The sequence below is a fragment of the Capricornis sumatraensis genome, chromosome 5 (genome assembly GCF_032405125.1).
Source record: "Capricornis sumatraensis isolate serow.1 chromosome 5, serow.2, whole genome shotgun sequence".
NCBI lineage: Eukaryota > Metazoa > Chordata > Mammalia > Artiodactyla > Bovidae > Capricornis > Capricornis sumatraensis.
In genome coordinates this window covers 24,270,700-24,285,960 of record NC_091073.1, presented here as the reverse complement: position 1 = coordinate 24,285,960, position 15,261 = coordinate 24,270,700, and the positions used below count along the sequence as shown (strand labels likewise).

The 15,261-nt window shown below is 37.0% G+C and overlaps 1 protein-coding gene across 1 annotated transcript in view; it reads left to right on the top strand.

Annotated features, from left to right (window-relative positions):
• The window catches only part of THSD7A (thrombospondin type 1 domain containing 7A), a 473,410-nt gene extending 458,413 nt beyond the window's left edge, over nucleotides 1–14,997 (top strand). The window contains exons 23-28 of the mRNA XM_068973061.1: nucleotides 4,412–4,585; nucleotides 8,181–8,276; nucleotides 11,110–11,192; nucleotides 11,530–11,740; nucleotides 14,150–14,237; nucleotides 14,913–14,997. Coding sequence (XP_068829162.1) covers nucleotides 4,412–4,585; nucleotides 8,181–8,276; nucleotides 11,110–11,192; nucleotides 11,530–11,740; nucleotides 14,150–14,237; nucleotides 14,913–14,997 — 737 coding nt within the window. The remainder of the gene's footprint in view (nucleotides 1–4,411; nucleotides 4,586–8,180; nucleotides 8,277–11,109; nucleotides 11,193–11,529; nucleotides 11,741–14,149; nucleotides 14,238–14,912) is intronic.
• Nucleotides 14,998–15,261: the final 264 nt, after the last annotated feature.

Genomic DNA, 15,261 nt, shown 5'->3' with positions numbered 1-15,261 from the left:
TCTCTTTGTAAATGAATTTTTTGTATCCGTTTTCTAGATTCCACCTATAAGTGATACTGTATGATATTTGTCTTCCTGTGTCTGACGTAATTCACCTAGAATGCTCACTGGTAGGTCCTTCTCTGTGTATATATGCCTGTGTAAATATCCCAGACCATGTGGTATCTGTGTCTTTAGGTTTTTAAGGAAACTCCATGCTGGTCTTCGCAGTGGCTGCCAGCAGTTTACCTTTTCAGCCGCACTGAGGAGAGTTCCCTTTCTCCAGGCCTGTTCCAGCACTTACTGTTTTTAGACTTTTTGATGATTGCCTTACTGACAGGTGAGAGGTGATCCCTCAGTATAGATTTGATTTGCAGTCCTCTAATGATGGGGCTTCCCTGGTGGCTCCAAGGTTAAAACGTCTACCTCCAATGCAGGAGACCCGGGTTCGATCCCTGGGTCGGAAAGATCCCCTGGAGGAGGAAATGGTAACCCACTCCAGTGTTCTTGCCTGGAGAATCCCATGGATGGAGAAGCCTGGTAGGCTACCGTCCATGGGTTCGCGAAGAGTCGGACACGACTGAGTGACTTCACAGAACAGAACAGAATAATGGACAATGTTAAGGATCTTTGTTAAGTCCTTTTTTATTTTAAACAGTGAGTAAAGTTACCGGTTGAAATCGGCTTCTTAAGAGCCTGGCCCTGTTTGCATTGTTATTCTATTATGTACCCCAGGCCATTTCTTGAAGGAAGGAGTCTTACAGTCCCACAGACGTGAGTTTCAAGTGCACCAGTTTTAAAGTTGCTTTTACTCAAAATGGCCACAAGGAGGCAGCATTTCTCCATTCCCAACTCTGGTTATTGGGGCACCATAGGAATTGGCAACCCACTGCAGTGTTCTTGCCTGGAGAATCCCAGGGATGGGGGGTGCCTGGTGGGCTGCCGTCCATGGGGTCGCACAGAGTTGGACACGACTGAAGCGACTTAGCAGCAGTAGCAGCAGACTTACAGAACGTGCTGTTCTGGGTTCTAAATGAGAGTGGAATGTGCCAGAACAAACACCCAAGGATTTGTGTGTCATTACTTCTTGCCCGTTTCCCTTCACCAGCCAAACCTCCACCTCTGACAGATCCCAAGCTCTCAAATCTGTTCTGCTGAGGCTTCTGTCAGTGTTTGAGAAGTGCAGATTAATTCAAGGAGGGATCGCCTCCCACCTGTCAGAATGACCACCATGTAAAGTTGCCATCAGTAAATGCTGTAGAGACTGGAGAGCTGGGAGCCCTCCCACACTGTTTGTGGAAATATAATTTGGTACAACTGTTTAGGAGTGCATTATGGAAGCTGCTTAAAAAAAACCTAAAAATAGAACTACCATATGATCTAGCAATCCCACTCCTGGGCATAATTCGAAAAAGATTCATGCCTGACTGTGTTCTTTGTGGTGGTGTTTCCAATCGCCAAGACCTGGATGAAATCTAAGTGTCGATGTAATTGACAGAGGATGGACAAAAAAGATGTGGTACGTATATACAAGGGAATATTACTCAGCCGTTAATAAGAATGAAGCAGTGCCATCTGCAGCAACGGCGACGGACCTGGAGATTAGTATAAGTGAAGGAGGTCAGAGAAGCACAAACACCATATGATGGTGCTGGCATGCGGAATCTAAAAGAAAGATACAAATGAACTATTCACAGAACAGATGCAGACTCACAAGAGCACAAACTTGGTTACCAGGGGGGAAGGGGTTGGGAAGTGGATTGAGAGTTTGCAATTGACATATACACACTTCTACAGATAATTGACAAGGCTTGCGGTATAGCACGGGGAACTTGACTTAATATTCTGTAACAGTTTAAATGGGAAAAGAAGTTGAAAACTAATGGATACTTGTATAGGTACAGGGAATCACTTTGCTGTACACTTATAGCTAACACATCATTGTTAATCAACTGTACTCCAATATAAAATCTGTTGTAAACAACTTGAAGAAAAATTTCAAGATCTCATAGTAACATAGAACAGGGCAATTCACCATTTTAATTAAAGCCAATTAGAAATCCAGTGGGAGGCTCCTGTTGTAAATTACAATCTATTCATTTCCACTCCCCTCTTGCTAATTTTTTCCAAAGATGGGTTTTAAAAGCTAGCAACATATGAGCTAATAAGCGTAAAGAGTAGAATACTGAGGTAGCAAATGCATTTCAAACAGTTGTAATTATCTTTGGCAGACAGAGTGTAGTTTTATGATCACAGTGGTTTATATGGCAAAATATAAAAATATATTTTATGCAAGTCAGTGCCTCACACTCCTTTACTGTTATTAAATCTTGGAAGCTTGACATAGATTATTTTGGAGTGCTAATTGTATAATTCACAGACTAACATTAAAAGATTGAATTTTGTGTCAAAAAACACTATGTCAAGTGATATGAGAAGAGAGCTAAAGCCTAGTAGTAAAAAGGTATATTTTACTTCCATGGAGTTTGCAGTCTCTGAGATGAAGTTATACTACACTCATATTGACAGGAGTTCCTGTATGTCATTTTTAATAGTTTCTCCTGAATAATTAAAAGCTGAGTGACCCAAAAGTAGCATTTCCTAAGGGATATAAATATTTCTAAAACTTCCTTTGACTGCTTAAAAATTCTTACTAGTTTCTTTCTCCCTAGCAATTCCAAAATTTACTAGAATTTCCTTCATTTTAGGATGACATTACATAGAGTAATAATGACGGACTATAATAAAGGCCTACAAAAATCACTCCACTTTAGTATTATACATGGATCTGTTTGTCAATAATTCATGTCTTTCCAGAACTTCTTAATCCTGCCACAAGTTTTTTTCATTAATCAGATCTGCAGGCAACTTTGTGCTAATGTTAGACATCTTCAGCATAATATAAGGCAATATAAATTAGGTGATATGGCTGAAATAATTAAAGCGATAAGAACTTCTTATGGATCTGTATTTATCAAAATGTACTGTACCCTCTGAACAGTGTCATCAAGCAGTGTCCTAAAGAATGGATTAGTGTATGGGAAAGGTGATTGCACTAAGTCTTCCCTGTTCTGAAAATGGTTGAAGATGAACACATACTATGACCCAACAATTCCTACAGAACTGTAACTAATTTCTAGTTATATACCCAAAAGAAATACATATGTAAGTTCACCAAAAGACTCATGCTGAAATGTCCACAACAGCAATATTCATAATGAGAAAAATTGACAACTCTGTACACACCCATCAGTAGTATAATGGATATGTAACTGGTGGCATGTTTATATAATAAAGCACAGCAGTAACAATGAGCAAATTGTGATGGATCTCACAAACGTAAATGAGTGGAAGAAACCAAACTTTAGAAAGCGCACGTGGCTACTCCATGCATAACATGGGGAGGGTTACTGAGATTCTGAGAATGCTTGGTCGCTTGATTTCAAGGTTGCTTACGTGGGTATTTAATCAGATTGTGAAAATTCAGCTGTCTGTGCACTTATGATGTGTCATCATTTAGCATATATATTATTCTTCAGTATATAATTGAAGAAAGTGGCGGAAGTAGACTGAAGATACAGGTCAGAGGAAATTGTGTGCGTTACTGCCACGCTAGGGCAGATTGGCTGGCTATCTCACCACCACAACTTTGAGAAGAAATAGGAACCAAGCCTTGGACTTCAAGTTCTTCAAAATTTTGGATACCTAGATAACAAGACCTATGTCTATTTATATTTTCTTTTAATAGTACCAAGTGCTTAGTGAACCTCTTTCTGATGATAATGACAAGAGTTGCAGTAGTTGGTGTTAATTCAGTATCTTTGTCATTTAAGATAAGGGGAATCATGACAGACAAGCTGCTTTAAACATAGTTTACATTTGATATCATTAAGCAACACATAACCTATACTCAGTAACATCCGCTCAGAAAATGACACTATTAGCACAAATGTATAAATAGACTCTTGAGAGTCCCTTGGACTGCAAGGAGATCCAATCAGTCCATCCTAAAGCAGAGCAGTCCTGAATATTCATTGGAAGGACTGATGTTGAAGCTGAAACTCCAATACTTTGGCCTCCTGATGCGAAGAGCTAACTCATTTGAAAAGACCCTGATGCTGGGAAAGATTGAGGGCAGGAGGAGAAGGGGACGACAGAGAATGAGATGGTTAGATGGCATCACTGACTCGATGGACATGGGTTTGGGTGAACGTCAGGAGTTGGTGATGGACAGGGAGGCGTGGCATGCTGCAGTTCATGGGGTCACAAAGAGTCAGACACGACTGAGCAACTGAACTGAATATACGTCTTACCAATATCCTGTTTGACTGGCATACCTAAAAACCATGCTTAATTGGCTTAAACATAAAATGATGATCTGGGTGGCTATTCTTTACGGTAAGGGTATAAACTACCACCCTGTGCTTTGCAGGTGACTGTTATTTGAAAGACTGGTCTTCCTGGAGCCTGTGTCAGCTGACCTGTGTGAATGGCGAGGACCTCGGTTTTGGTGGAATACAGGTCCGTTCCAGAGCGGTGATTATACAAGAACTAGAAAACCAACATCTGTGCCCAGAGCAGAAGCTGGAAACAAAATCATGTGATGGTGAGTGTGACCATTCATAACACTTATTTATTTCAGTGTTACGTTGATAAGCAAAAGAAAAAGTGTAAATTTTTCTGATAAGGAAATTTGCTACGATCTCACTTTTAAAAAGTTGAGAATTAGGTTAAGGGTATGATTCTGAATTCTAAAGATTTAGAGAAGAGTCTTGCCACCCTTCATAAGTTAGGTATGAAATACTTAATAGTATCTCTAAGTTTTATGAGTTAAAGAAATCTAAGATCATTCGGAGCATGTTATTTGTACATACCTATTACAATCTTGATCCTATGTGAATCTAAAAATATCCTCAATTTACTTAAATCGAAAAAAAATTACGAAGAAATAGCAAAATGAGACATTTTACTATAGTCTCAGAAATTGAAAAAGTATTGGTAAGGACTGGTCTGAATTTTACATACAGAATATATAAAAATATATGCTTATATGTCTGTGTCTGAATTTTACATACAGAATATATAAAAATATATGCTTATATGTCTGTGTGTATATGTATATACATGCAGAGCTATGCATCCAGGATAAGCAATACGTTACATTTACAAAACCCTCGAAGCATCATTGTTCCCTAGCAGAGAATGTCTTGCTCAACCAAGAACTTTCTCATTCTTGCTTATGTTCTGAAATAATTAAGGAGCATGGCATATATTAGCAAAGCAGGGCCAAAATAACATCTGTATTACTGAAAAGTTGAGGAAAGCTTAGAATGTTGGAGAACAGTCCTTAGAGTAAAAGCCGCCTGAGCTAGATGACTTAACCGAGGAATTATTGAATTATCCACCTTATTGATTACATTTTCTCAAATTTACCGTCCATATTCTGGGGACAGGGTAACTAAAGAAGGAGAGATAGGACAGCAGTTATAATAAGTGACTTAATTCCCAAGAAAAGAAAGAGGATCGTTTACCCCATAATGACAATTAGGAATCAGCAACAACAATCGCAAAGAAATTCTCTCATGCACCCATAGAACTAAAAACTGAAAGCTACATTTCTAGAGCATTACATATCAAATGTTATGCAGGGTGCAGTAGCAAAGTATTTAGAAGGGGATTTAAAGCCTTACATGCTTCTACAGGAGAGGGAAAAGTGTAATATAAACTCACTTTCAACTCAGTTAAAAAAAAAAAAGGAAAGAAAGTGGAGATAACATATAAGTAATACAGATAAATACGAATTCAGTGAGATAGAAAATAACCAAGATAATCAATAAAACCAATAGCTTGTTTTTTGATCAAACAAAGTAGACCACCTCATGGAAAACTCAATGAAACCAAAAAAGAGAACAAAGTTATAATACTGATAGTGTTTAAAAACTATAATTTCTGTGAATACATTTTGCTAATAAATGTAAAAATCTGACAGCTATTTAGAATGTTACTTATCAAGAGTGATGGAGACACAAACCATAGATTCCGTAGCCATTAAAACCCACGTGCATCAGATAGGCTCACACATGCACACACACTAAAACCTAGATGGCTTTAATTATGAGTCTTGCTAAAAATTTTAACAGACAACTCCCATTTATGTGAAATCTTAAGAAATAAAACAAAGTTGGGTAGAAAAAAAAAATCTCCCCAGTACAACACCAAGATCACAAACAAAAATGTTAAACAATAAAAATACTTTCAAATCAAAATTTAAATCTTCTACATAGTGACACAGGAAGAGGGCATGGCAGCCCACTCCAGGAGCCTTGCCTGGAGAATCCCATGGACAGAGGCGCCTGGCGGGCCGCAGTCCACGGGGTCGCAGAGAGTCGGATGCGACTGAGCATGCGCACATCGTAAAGCAGATCATAAACTAGGTTACCAGACAAGCCACAGACACAGAAGATATCTGAGGTCAATTTGAAGGAATTAGTGTCCAGAACAACTATCCTAAAGCTTTTCAGCATTCCAAGACAGTTTCACAGTTGTAAAATTGTGGAGGACCCCAAATGGTTTGTCTTTGATGTATACATATCAAAGTTTTGCACACTGAAAAATGAAAACTGTTAAGTTTTAAAATATTTGGTAACTTATTTAAAACAATCACAAATCAATTGTATCTTATCATATTTCCCGAAAAATAACTATTTTCCGAAGCAGAAAGAAAATAACTTTTATGACAGGCATGGTCTTCTTTTACACTTTTTCACATCTCTGTAACATCTGGCTTAACAGAAGACGGTTGGATTCTCTCATCTGCCTCTGCATTCAGTCTATTGCCATCTTAGTTTAGTTTCTGTATGTGAAGGAGGTCCAGGCTTACTTACCCAGGTGTGCAGTTAGAAGGGAAAATCCTCACACACATACTCTGAGGGAATGCCAAAGGCATCCCTGGCCCCTGGATCATCATCTGAGAACTGTTATTCTAGAGTAAAAAATTCCCACAACTCAGAAAAGGCATAGATTTCAGTAGAAGGGCTGAGGAGAACCAAAAGAGATACATAAGCAGTTCACAAGAGGAAATCTGAATACTGCGAAACGTTTTCCTTACTGTTTGACAGCTTTGGTAATAGCTGCAGTTTAAAATGACAAGATAGCTTTCCACTCCCGCAAGACTGACAAGAAATTTAAATCTGGAACTTACAAATGTTTTTGAGGGTTTAGAGTAATAGTAACTCTTATTCACTGCTGCGGGGTATGTAAACTGTCACCATTTCAAGAAAAAAAAAGTGAGCTGTGTTTAGTAAAGTTTCAGCTATCCCTACAGTAATGCCCAGAAATTTCCCTTCTAAATATTTACCTTAAAGAAACACTAGGAGGCTTGCACAAGGCTGGCCACTGGAGGCACTGTTGTAATAGCATAAATTGAACACAACGTAAAAGCCCATCCATAGAGGAAATAAATTGTAGTTAGTATCATGGAATTCTGTGCAGCAGTTAAAATTAATTGACTGTGTCTGTATTAAAAAATCACATAGAAATATTTCATCTATAACATTGGCTATTAAGTTTCAAAAAGATATATGTATCATGTATCAATATAATGCTTTTTAAATTTTAAAACTGCCTAAAAATAATGCTGTAAGTCATTTATGGATCACATATATTTATATTATAGTTATAGTCAAAGAATAAAAAGCCTGTCACAGAAATGCTTGTGTCTACTTCAAAATAATGCAATTGCAGGGCAGACACAGAGGGAGAGCAGGAAGGACTGTAATAGGCCATCAAGTTTCTTAGTAGTTTTTACTCATCAACAAACAGAACTAAAGCAAGTATGACTGAACGGTAATATTTGTTAAAATGGAATGATGGGTAGTTGAATATATTTTTTCAGTTATCCTCTGTCCTTATTTGTATGTCTGATATAATGCTTTAAATAAAACATAAATTTAAATTGAAAATCTGGGTTCACATCAGACAGTATGGTAGCCGACTTGGAAAATTAGTTGGCGTTTAGGCACGCATCTGGGATTTTGTAACATCTATATGGCAACTTCAGAAGGTAACTTCACGTTTGAATCATTCAGGATGGACTTCTCATCCCTTTCCAATTGTTTATAAACATTGCACTAATACCTGTCTCCGTGATTGTCCCTCTGGCCTGCAGAATGCCTCTGTTAATGTGTATTGTGCCCCTGCAGATGGACAGTGTTACGAGTATAAATGGATGGCCAGTGCTTGGAAGGGCTCTTCCCGAACAGTCTGGTGTCAAAGATCAGATGGTGTCAATGTAACAGGTAAACCTTCCATTCCTCTTTGTTCTTTGAAAGTCTTCCTATAACACACATGTAAGTGGTTAAAGAAAATAATTAAGAATACAGAGATATTTTTTTCAGTATTCCACATGTGGTTGAGTTCATAACACCTGAGCTGTGTACCTGATGACCAGGGATAAATTATTTTACTTTTAAATGTTTCAATTAGATTCCCCCTCACCCAGCCAATTTATATATTACTAATTCTAATAAATTACTATTATAAGTTAATCTGATTGTTTTCTTAAAAATCTTATACATTAATAACTTACTACATGCTAAAAAGTCAGTGTTTTGTTGACTATATCTGTTTCTGTGCCTTAGAGGCAATATATGCTGTCCAAAAATATTGCCAAGAGAATATGATTATACAAATCCAAATATTTTGTTTAAATTCAGAAACCTATGACCTCTAGTTTTTTTTTAATTAACTAAGATACAAGACCTATTGGTAAAACAAGCTCAGAGCATCTGAGTAGTCACAGTACCTACTCTGTCCCCATTCAAAACTTATTATACATTGAAAGGAGACATGCAAATGAAGAGCTTTTTTTTTAAATTCCCTTTGACCCAAACAGACCCCATAGAATTAATCTACAGTTACTAAAAGTTTCCTTATCTGAGTCCAGTAAATGCAAGGGATCCCAAAGACCCTTGAACAGGGAAGAAAATTGGCTCCCGAGATAGAGTGAGCCACCCTGCAAAAATTTCCTATCAAAGAACTAAGGTCAGAAGAAGAACCTCAGCATCAAGCCATTTGTAAATTTAATTGTAACATCTACAGTAAGATGACAGGATCAGGGATCAATATGCTTTTTGGAAAGCATAAATTTTTATATTGAGTTTTAAATTACTTGGAGTTACTGAAACCTAATTATGCATTTCCAGCCTATGAAAGCTAGAGCAGGATGTCAAATTGTATTCTTGTGAAGATAAGATTTTATACATGAGCTGGGTTAAGAAACACTTGATAATAGCAACTCTCAGTGGACACATCTATAATAAAGACAAGACACCTACCAGGAAACCCTTTGCTCTCTGACAGTGTCATTTTCTGGGAAAAAAAAATCCAAGCAAGCCACTCTCAGAGGCAACAGGGGGAGACAGAGCTTTGGGGAGAGGAGCACAGGCTTTCTGACCCTGAAGACAGGAGGGATGTGGTCCTTCCCAGGTGGCAGTCCTGGTAAAGAACCCGCGTGCCTGTGCAGGAGATGTAAGGGATACAGGTTCAATCCCTGGGTCAGGAAGATCCCCTGGAGGAGGGCATGCCAACTCCAGTATTCTTGCCTGGAGAATCCCCATGGACAGAGGAGTCTGGTGGACTATAGTCCATGGGGTCACAGAGAGTCGGACACAACTGAAGTGAATTAGCATGCATGGACACCACTCAACTCAGGTGTTGAAAATGAATGTCTACCTTCTTTAAACTAATCAGGAGTTTTACAGCTTTCCCAGTGAATCCTGTTAGTTTTCAGTGTTTTCTTTTTCCCCCCCCCCAAATATGGATGCAAATAATCATTGTCTGACTTTTATTCTACACATTACAAGTTCTTTTCACACTGAAATTGGGGCTATTCCCCAATATAAGATAAGTCAAATTTTAAAAGACTTACCTGTAGAAATCATATTTTCAATTTCTTTTCCATAGAGTATCCCATGTATTTATCCCCATCTAAAGCTGTTTTATAGCAAAAAGAAAAAAATTGTGTAAATGATTTGTGATAAAACACTATATGCATTCTTCTCCCGTCTTCTAGGAGAGGTGAGACTGCTTATGAGAAATAGTCAAGCATGTAAAGAATATTACCTACCTGATCGATTGTTCCAATTTTATGAATAGTTGTCCTTACAGGAAACTCTCAATGATTTCCTGTGTCCTCATGTGTTTAATGCTAATAACTTCAGTAGAGCCATGTCACTCCAGCTGCCTTGCAATGACTAACTGCTTTTCCATAACAGTTTTTCTGTGAATATTTTGTTTATAATGTTAAGTGATAAGGCAAAGAATTAACACCTTTAATTCGATTCCAGAGGATCATCAGTTCCATAAATAAAGGAAAATTTTTGCTTTGCTAAAATTCTGTGAAATTGATCAAGTGTGGTTTGAAGCTATGAGTTCTTTACATGCTACCAGTTCTGTTTCTTAATGACATCTAGTCTCATCTTGAAAACTTCATTGTAACAACTGTGGCACACCTGGTACTAAACTCGAGAAGGAGGAGGAAATAGGAGTAGTCGCTAGAGAACTGCAGTGTCAAGTTAAAACAATAGTGCAGACATACCACTTAGAAGCTGCATTTGTTTTCTTTTATACCAAAAAAAAAAAAAAATCCTGAATTAGTGACTTTCTCCAAAAGAAATACATATTATAAAAAAATGCATTTACAAGGTTGTCACATAAACCAAAAAGGTATCTTAAGTTGAAGACTGTTCATTTGAAAAACAAGGAAAGTATTTTAACTTTAAAAGAGAATTAAATCTGCTTTTTAATGTTGGACTTGGTCTCAGAAGCTATGACATTAGCTTGCAAACAATTAGTGTTTTCAAAGTATCGACTATAAAATCATCTAATCAACAGGTACTTACTGAGCACCTGCTGGGGTGGCAAGTACTATGTCCTCTGAATGAGAAGGGTCTCAAAGTTCCTAAATAAAGTGGTCAAGGTTAACCAGGTATTCCAGTCAGCTGCCCTCAGAAGTCTGTGAGACTCCCAAGGCGGTTCAGGATTCAAAGATCAGTCTACAACAATGGTGTATATTTTTTTTTATCACTGCAAGAGATGCTACTTGTCAAAATATGATTTTCTGTTCTGCAGGGGGCTGCTTGGTGGTGCGCCAGCCTGATGCTGACAGGTCTTGTAACCCACCGTGTAGTCAACCCCACTCATACTGTAGCGAGGTATGTGTGAATTCATTAGAGCAGACAAGCCAGCTTCATCATTAGTCATCACCCTGCTTCTGGTACAATCCATCCCCCCAACCCCGAAAAATGTCTTGAGGCATAAAAATTCTATTTTGGGATTACTTCTTTTTATCAGTATAAATAATTCTGAATGCACTTCCTTCTACCATTAGAATAAATTTGTATAAGGTACCAAAAAAGTGTGTTATTTTTTACATAGTGGTGACAGAAATTACGTGGAGTAAATTCCCAGAACAGTACTCTTTAAAGCCTGCCCTTCGGGTCAGGTGTGGTATCACCTTGCATGTACAGTATAAATCTTGTTCTCCTGCAGACAAGGACATGCAGTTGTGAAGAAGGGTACACTGAAGTCATGTCTTCCAATGGTACACTTGAGCAGTGCACACTGATCCCCGTGATGGTGATACCCACCATGGAGGACAAAAGAGGAGACGTGAAAACCAGTCGGGCAGTGCATCCAACCCAGCCCTCCAGTAACCCAGTGGGACGGGGAAGGACCTGGTTTCTGCAGCCATTTGGGCCAGGTGAAGTGACCAGACAGTGCTGATGCAGCATTCCTTGGCTATATATTTAACCAATAATGAGCAAGCATTTTCTTAAGAGAGAATTATTTCATCTATAGTCATTTCTTTTGATACTGTCTTATATTTGTATAATTTTTACAATTACTGTGAAAAAGGCAATCATACTCAAAATTCAGAGATATGAATCTGCTCTCTTCTGAGAAAAATTCTAGGATTGATAAATTTCAGTCGTAAATTTAGAATTATTTTCACATTGATTAAAGTAATCTCACAGTGAAAATATTAGGGGGAAAGTGTGTTGTCATGCAGAACTAGAACAAATCAAAACTATGAAAAGACGTTCAAGAATTTTCCATTTGACCACAGAGTGTTAAATATTTGAACCCTAAATGGGAAGGTCAGTAATGCAGGGGATGCTTGGCAGCCAGACCAGTTTCTGTCAGTGCTTGGAGCTGGCACACTCAAATACGCAGAATCTGTACTAGACCAGATACATGGGGACAGGCATGGAGCCTTCCTGTCTCGATGGGACAGTCTAAACTGGAGACTGACCAGACCCATGTCATTAAACAGACAGCTCATAATGTATCCAGTAATGGACTTGAAGCCTGGAGGCTGATCACGTTCTATCCTTACTCTGCGCATTCAGTCTCCCCAGTTGATTCAGTCATATACTCATTCTTGGAACTAAGCTGGTGCTTGAAAATGTGCTGCGAGAGCTACATGTAACTCAGCTCATGCCACTTCTCCTCACAGCCTAGAGGGATTACCACTTCATGACCAAAGGAAATTGCCAGGCGAAGCAAAGCATAAACTACTTCCTAATGCCAGTAGAAACTTGAGAAAGGAAGGAAAGAATCTGCATAGCTAGCACAACTGTATTTTCAATGCATGGAGTCAAAACACTTTACCTTACTGCTGAATCACTATTGGGATTTTTTAAAAGTATTTTCACCGCTTGAGTGATTAATATATAACCACATCATCCCTGACTTTATTAGATTTTGATCTGAAGATAAAATTTATTTTGTAAAGCTGACCTGTCTGTGTAAGCATGGGAAGCTCTTCTTCTCAGTATCCAAGATGGCGGACCAACAAATGGCCATTTGCAATCTTGACCTTGACCAAGAATCCAAGCAGATCTCCTCATATCAAAACTGCTTTTTAAATATAATTGTCATTTTACATTTTATAGTTTTCCTAAAATGAACATTTTAATATATTAAAAAGGTATACATTATAAAACTATACAATTAGATCATGCTCTTGTTTTCTGAAAAACCCAAAAATATTTGTTGAATTTCTCTCAGAATAGATAAACCCAACAGTAGAACAGTTCTTTTGATTTTGAACTCACTCAGTTTTTTTTAGAATTGAAAAAAATAATGTCTAGAATATTAACTTGGTTTGTTTCCAGCATATGAATGAACTTCTAAGTTGATCCAGCTCTAGGCAAAAATCATCATCATCGTCATCATAGTACTGATTTGCTTTTGACGTCTTTCAAATGTTGGATAAACCAGAGTCTCTGTGGTGTCAGTTTGCCCAATCTATAATTTCAATATTAAAATTAATGTTTAGCTGGTTGGGTATAACAGAAAATAAATGTTGATGTGAGGAACAAGTTAGGCAAAATCATTCATACTAGCATCCATTTGAAGTTTATTCAGAATATAAAACAGAAGTTCAAAGAGAATGAGACCAGAAAACCAAATTTTACAAGTTCCTGTCATAGAACTAGAAAAAAAATTCCTGTCTTGTCTGATTCCATAAATAGATAAGATAGAAAAAATGTTATTTTGAGATTCTTTCATGTGTTAATCGAACTTGGTTATTTTTACAAATGATATTGTCAAATTAACTTTAAAGCACACTCTGAAGTATAAACTAGATAAAGGATTATTGATTCCAAAAATGTTAAATATATTTACTTTCATCTGAAAAAAAATTTAAATGACGAAATTTACATTGAGATACCTGTCAGCATCAAAAAAGTTGTAGGAATTACTTGAAATTGCATTGTTTTCTTCTTTTCTCACAATTGCCATTCTGAAGATAGAATGAAAATCAGAAGAAAACATTTATATAGTGTAGCACATATGTTGAGTTTAAAGTAAAATCCATATAGGAAGTAGCAGAAATTTAGACATATTAACTTGAAATCTGAACTCAAATTGCAACATTATTTATCATTTTTCAATTCAGTTTTCATTGAGAATTTATCTTTAATGAAAGAGTATCTAACACATAATAGTAGCTTTGCATTAATCATTAACTCTGCCTAAGCAATAATTCATTTTGAGTTTTCAAAGAACTTGGTCATATGTGACTGGTCATTGGTCATAGTTAAAGACTGTAATATATATAGCAGACTAATGTAAGTTAATGACCAATGTCTATTCTTCTTAGATGGGAGACTGAAGACCTGGGTTTATGGTGTAGCAGCTGGGGCATTCGTGTTACTCATCTTCATTGTCTCCATGATCTATCTAGCTTGGTGAGTGTTTAAATATTTAAAAATCTAAGGAGATCTATTTCAGAGGAAATACTTTCAATTGGCCATAACCAGGAACAGCAATCTAATGTCTTAAATAAGCATTCCACATTTATTTAGGGTTCTGAGTTTCTGAATAAGCATAGATGGATAATCTAAAAGCAACTGAATCTGAACCATTTAATTTCAGAATATGAGCCAGAACTGCCCTAGGTCATCTTCTCAAGTTGTTCCCCCTGGTTATGTAAGCACCATATATTACTTTGTATACTTATGGTGAACTGTACATTTTTTATTAAGTTACTACTGAGAAAGAGATTATGATAATACCTAATTCAACTGTCTTTTAAAACATATTATAAGTTGTGTTATTTATAAAAGTTTGTGGACAAATATAAATGACTATAACATTATTCCATTATTAGTAGCAGAGAAATTATATCTAGATAATTTATCTTTTACAGGATAATAACATACTTGAAGGGTTCTGGTTTATGTTTATTCAGAGCATAAAACGGAGGAATTAGAAAACCAGAAAATCAAATTTGGGGATTGAATTCAGAAAGTGTAGACAATTAATTTTTAGGTTTATCACTGTTTCAGTTTTTTTCATTTAAAGCAATAAAAATTACAATTGAAGATTTTCTTTCTCACAGTTTTATTAATTTTTTTTAACAGCAAGAAGCCAAAGAAACCCCAAAGAAGGCAAAACAACCGGCTGAAACCTTTGACCTTAGCCTATGATGGAGATGCTGACATGTAAGTCATAACTTACCCTGCAGCTTCCGATTTCAGCTTTCTGCCTTTGCTGTAGGTATCCAGAGGCCACAAAGCAATTCAAACTGTGTGGATTAAACTACAGTGTTACTTCTTAAAAGATCATCATTAAGGAAGGAGTGAAAATCACAGTGCCATTGGATATACCAAGACAGTACTACTTACATCGAAACCATCAGCCCTGAGAATTCTAGGAGATTTAGTTGATACATGATGCATTCTGAGAGTTTTATGTGATCTTTTCTGAAAT